This window comes from Lutjanus erythropterus, chromosome 20 (genome assembly GCF_056507025.1).
Source record: "Lutjanus erythropterus isolate fLutEry1 chromosome 20, fLutEry1.hap2, whole genome shotgun sequence".
NCBI classification, from domain to species: Eukaryota; Metazoa; Chordata; class Actinopteri; order Lutjaniformes; family Lutjanidae; genus Lutjanus; species Lutjanus erythropterus.
In genome coordinates, this window is record NC_139336.1 from 2,108,368 (window position 1) to 2,114,367 (window position 6,000).

The following is a 6,000-nucleotide window of genomic DNA, read 5'->3' on the forward strand; positions in this document are numbered from 1 at the left end:
GCCTCTCACACCTTTCCAATGTCAAAATTTGAGGAGCTGTGTCTGACAATTTTTGTAACTTTCCAAAACCAAGACTCAACTGTGCAGAGCATCTCTCCTAAGTACTGTTTTTCTTTCTTCACACTACTTCTGTCAGCTTTTGGTAATGCTTCAATTTCCAGGTCCCATACTTTCATAATAAATAGGTGATAATTACCAAGTAATAATAATAATAATAATAATAATAATAAAAATTTGAAAATTCTTAGAAATTACCCACAAATTACCCACAAATTACCCACAAATTTCAGGGTAAGTATCGGATCATTTACAAGTGTATACTTACCGTGAAATTTGCAGTAATTGATGAGTAAATTCAGAGACATTTCATATGTATTACTTGGTAATCACCACCTATTTACTATGAAATTATGGGAAATTGAAGAGTTACACTTTTTTTTGTGAACAAATGAGTGCAACACCATGAATGTCTCTCAGGAGAGATGGGCTGTAGTCTGTAGTGTTAGACTAGTCTTAAAGATTAGTCTGTTGTAAGTCAGACCATTTAACAAAAATAAAGACTGACTAACACTTAACCCCCAGGCTGACTCAGGCTTAACACCCATGTTACCATGGTAACAATCAGTGCCACCAACTGATCAGTAGCACCCAACAGCAAAAAAGAGTAAAACATGGCATAATTTGTGGTTTGCTAACCTTGTTATGGAGAGAGCAATGATTTCCTTGCATCTTGAATCTTATTTTTGTGTCTTTTTGAACATCTCTGATACTCCTCTCAGCTTTGGGATTAACACGGTTTATTGTCGCTGACATTTTTTCCATATCAGATTTTGTCATATTGTTATACTCTTTGCAGATGTCCTCATAAATGTTGAATTCCCCCAAAGGACACACATTTTCTGCTGGGGTGAACTGAGCTGAGCAGTTTGATGCGGTCAGCCATTTTTTAATGTTGAAAAAGGTTTTAATTTACCCAGAATTCATTGTGCCATAGTTCTTAAGATGGTCAAGAACTAAACTGCTTTGTGCGATGGATGAATTTAGGCATCTGTCTGAAGTCTGACTATCTGTTATTTCTAAGCCATAGTCACAGGCTGTCTTTGTGAAACCACTGTTGTACAAAAAGCTGTGTTCAGTAGGGATGTCCAGATCGATCAGACACCAATCGTTATTGGCTGATAGTAGTAAAAATATCTGATTGGAAGATCTACATGAGGAAACAAAAATATAAGCCAACTCTCAGCTGAGTCGGTGTCATTGTTACATGGTAACTAACTTAAAGGAGCACTTCACCCCCAAATGATTTGTACATCAATGACTCACCTCGTGTTGCCTCGTGTTCCATCCACGACAACATGAACTGAATCCAAAACACATGATCCAGACTTGTTGAAGTTGATGGTCCTCCCATTTTTTTTAAATGGCAAAAATATTTCAAAACCATTTTAATAATCGATTAATCGGTTTGAGTCATTTAAAAAAAAAAAAAAAAAGTCCAAATTCTCTGATTTCAGTTTCTTAAATGTCAATATTTTCTGGTTTCTTTACTTCTCTCAGACAGTAAACTGAATATTTTTGAGTTGTGGACAAATCAAGACATTTAAGGACATTGTCTTGGGATTTGAGATTCACTGATAGACATTTTTCATCACTTGCTGCCATTTATAGACCAAACTGTTAATTGATTGAATTGCCCGATTACTCATCTATGAAAGTAATTTTTCGTTGTGGCTGTAAAACTTTCACACAACTCATGTAGTATGAGTCTCATTTATCTTGTCGTATGTTCAGAATTTCAAAAAAATCTGCTAATGAAATCATTTCCAGCAGAAAATCCTGAAGGCAAACTAGTTCTACACATTGTGGTTAAACCTCTCATGCATGCAGCTGAGAGCAACAAGAGCATAGATGTGTATGTAACATTGGCTCATATAGTTCATAGATGATTGGCTGCAAAAGAATCCCGTGTTCAGACCAATATTCATTTCAATGAGACCACTGCACAGCAGTCCGGACACAAAGAGCATCTACGTAAAAACAATTTATCTGGAACAAAAATCTGAACCTGGCTCAACTATTGCCCCCAGCACACATTCCTGCTAGATCACTGTGTATTAGACATGTTTCTCCTGTAAATGACAGTCTTTGAGACAGAATCCAGAGACTGTGCAGTGTCTTGATGTCTGTAAGCCTTCAGGGATTTACAGTACTATGAAACAGGATTTTATTGCTCTGAAAAGGTATCATGGTCACAAAGTCCTGAATCCTTCTTACAAACTGGAATCCCTTGAACTTGTTTCAGCCTCTCACTGGTACATCACTGCAGCCGTTGGCGTTTTGTAACACAGAGCTGCTTTTAATCTGAGAGAGACGAGGTACAGCATCAACATCGGGGTTTTATAAACTCACCCACAGAGTTTTAGCCTCAGATGTGTTCATCAGAGCTGCTCTGATGATGCTCATTAATCCCTACGTCTGGGTATCAAACCTTACTATTTTAAGTTTTTATTATTATTTTCAGTTTTCAGTCACAGTTTGGTTAGATTTAAGAACAGATTATGGTTTGTCTCAGCCATGCAGTAGCCACATTTACTATTTACACCTTTGGGTGCAAATAGCATTGTTGGCTACTGACACCTGGGTGCTAATAGCATCTGCTTTTATGTATTTGTTTTATTCAGTTTTTGAGCATCTGCCCATTTTGAGACAACAGTAAACAGTTAGGTAACACAAGTTACCTCCAGATTACCCACAAATTTCATGGTTATATGTGATAATTTGCATGAAAATGACACTTGTGAATTATCACATGCTTAGCATACTTAGCATTTTCATACTGCATATTCTTAGCCCTGGGCTATCCTTAATCCTGGACTAAGAGTTAACCTTGGGCTAATTTAGCCCCTTTTCACACACATATTGCTAAATCAGGGTTAAGCTAAGCATGGGGCTATGTGTTTCACACTGCACTTCATCTAGCCATGGGGTACATGTCTGCTGGTACAACAACTGATGTGAACATTTTAGAATGATTACTCTGCTCTGCTCCTGAAACTTTTTAGCCCTGGGTTTAGTCAGTTTTTGAGTGGATAACCCCACAAACTCAGGGCTAACCCTGCTCTGCAGCAGGGCCAGCAAGCCCTGAGCTAAAGTTAGGGTTAGCCCACTTTGAAATGTTCCAGAACTGTGCCAGTGTGAAAGGTTTCATAGCCTTGGGCTAACAGCTCCTTTAACCTAGGGCTAAGTGCAGCATGAAAGGTCCTATAGAGGAGTAAAGATGATTTTTTTCCTAAAAGATGACTCAAAACAGTTATCAATAGTTGATGACTAATTTAACCATTAATGAAATCAGATCAGCCCTGTTAAAAACTGCCCTCCCTTCTTCTGTGCAGGAGTCTGCCGTTGGCCAGGAAGGGCGCGGTGTCCAGCGCTCTGTACATGGCCTGGCTGGAGGCGTTGTCTAAGGACCTGCCGCCCATCCTGCTGGTGCGTGGAAACCACCAGAGCGTCCTCACCTTCTACTCTTAAACACGCACGGAGGAGAGGAAGAAGAAGAAAAATCCAAGTTTTTAAGTCTCACATCCACTTCTGCTTCTGGGAGCAGAGCCACATACACATCCCAGTACCAGTCCAAACCTAAAGGTGCACCACATACACTCCAGAGACGGTAGAACACACAGCCACTGATGGAAACAATGCTGGGAATCTGAATAAAGATGAAGGAGGTGATATTGGATGAGATGTGTAAGAGCCCTACAAGTGATGGAGGAATGTCAGGGTTGGGGTGGGGTTGGGTGAGGGAGGGTGGTTGTTCGGTTGCCCACTCTTATCCTTTCTTTCTATTTATTCCAAGATGTCTGGGTTTTCCTCTTGTAGCTTTAGTTTCTTCTTATTTTCTCATGAAAAAATTCATTTTTGTCAAAGTTGATTTCTCTCAGGCTCCAAAGCAGTCGTGCACAATGTCCACATTGTTCTCATGAATGGAATATCCTGATGTCATACTTGTTCAGCTAATTGGACCAGTTGTTGTGTTTGTGATGCAGCAATAATCACCCCGTTGTTTTCCTTAAATATTGGGAGAGAACCATGCAGAAAGCTTTGCAACACCGTCTAAAGCCTTATGGATGTGCCTTCCAGTGAATCAGATAAAATAATTATAATCTCTATCCAGATTGACAATATTACCTATTATATTGGTGGATAATAGTTAGTTTTATTGAGTTTTAAATGTGATTCTTTCTAAGTTGGAGCATTGTATTTATGCGAGTGGATTGCATGAATTTAATGAAGGGTGTCCACTTGATTGCATGAAGACTTTCTCTGTCATTTCTCTCTTTTACCCTAATCAGCGTGTTTATTTTGAGTTCTTATTTTTTATTCACTTTTGAGTCTTCCTTCTTAAAAGCTGCTGAACATTCAGCCTCAGCTACTCAACACAAGACACAATTTATCTTGTAGGCACATTGCCTAAAAACTGTTTATGTGGGTCTTAAATTTTAAGATCTTGTTTGTTTTGTCAGAAAAGATGTGAACGTAGTTTTCCATGAGACTCGTCAGGTGGAAAGACTTTCTGTCCCATGTAGCTGCTGATCAACTAAATTAAGTATTTCTTTCATCAACTGTTTCTGTGTCCACATGTATGGTTCTTCCCCTGAAAAGAAACAAGCTAGTTCAATCCTTGCCTTAATGCTAGAACTAACGATTGTCATGAGTTCCTTTTCTCTATAAGCCATACTGGCTGGACGGTTTGTGGGTAAATGCAGATAGCGATCCATTAGTCACATGTTAGGAGAAGCGTTTCAGCACAACAGTGTTCTGTACTGTATATGCATCTTAATTTTCTTCCCATAGTCAACCTGCATTAGTCTCACTGTAGGCCTGCGTGTTGCTGGTGAAGTGACCAATCAACACATTGTAACATATTCCACTTTGCCAGCATTGGCGCCGCAGTAGTCTTGAGTTTAGCACTCGTGCCGGTCTGGGCGTATGATGGACTGCTGGTCTCCCATTCCCATAAAGCCTATATGGGCAGAGAGAATGACCGACAGGCGAGCTCCACACTGGAAGACTTGCTGGCAGGAAGAATGTGACATTAGAATGTGTCAAGCCTGAGTGAAGATATACCTCTATGCATATGAGCTTGTGTTGCGTAAGTACTTGTAATAAAAAAAAAAGTCCATCGCTCCTTCATGTGAAAGGATCGACTGCCTCAGTTCATTTATGGAGCACTTTAGGCACGTTCCTTTCCTTCACACTAACTCTTTTCTACAAGAACACCTGCTTGTAGTCTTTTAAAGGTACCATGGCTGGAAGAAAGGCCATGTAGAGACCATTTCACAGTTTAACACTGATGTTCTAAATGGGTCACATGTGTTCCCCTGTTCTCACACGATCATAGAGAATGTCGACATGGACAACTGTTATTCACACAGCTCTGAAAACTGGTTTCTGCTGTTATTGAGCGACAACTGCAACTTTTAGGAGCGGTTAAGTTACATTTATTCTTGAGGTGTGTTCAGACTGAACGCTGCGTGAATTTTAGAAGTGTTGCTGTTGGTTAGGAAAGCAACGAAAAGACACAAGTAGATGCAAACTGACACAGGGCAGCGCAAAATTAGGCAAGAACCAATGAGTTCTAAATGTCTCAACAATCCCAATTTATGGAAATAAGAAGACAAAAACCAAGATGAGTCTTGTTTTTGGATTTTGGATTGATTTTGGATATAAGAAATCCAAAATGACATCAGGACACTGAAATGGTGAGCTTTGTTGGTATTTCTAATAATTGTTAATACCTATAAATTAAGGAAACACAAATAAAACAACTTGACTCAAGAAAAAGGATCAAATGTCCATCAAATGCTGCCTATGAAACAAAAAACCACAATCTGTATTATGTTTTTATTAAAATAAAAAGCTGTAATAAGCTGAATTTATCTGTCTCTATGAGTGAAACACTTCAGCAGTCAGGTTTGATGGATAACATGAGTTCAGTCTGAA

At 39.1% G+C, this 6,000-nt stretch overlaps 1 protein-coding gene across 1 annotated transcript in view; it reads left to right on the plus strand.

The window, feature by feature from the left end:
- slc12a2 (solute carrier family 12 member 2) overlaps window positions 1-5,197 on the plus strand; it is a 90,409-nt gene extending 85,212 nt beyond the window's left edge. The window contains exon 27 of the mRNA XM_084745326.1: window positions 3,393-5,197. Within this exon, the coding sequence (XP_084601452.1) occupies window positions 3,393-3,528 (136 nt within the window). The 3' untranslated portion in view covers window positions 3,529-5,197. The remainder of the gene's footprint in view (window positions 1-3,392) is intronic.
- Window positions 5,198-6,000: the final 803 nt, after the last annotated feature.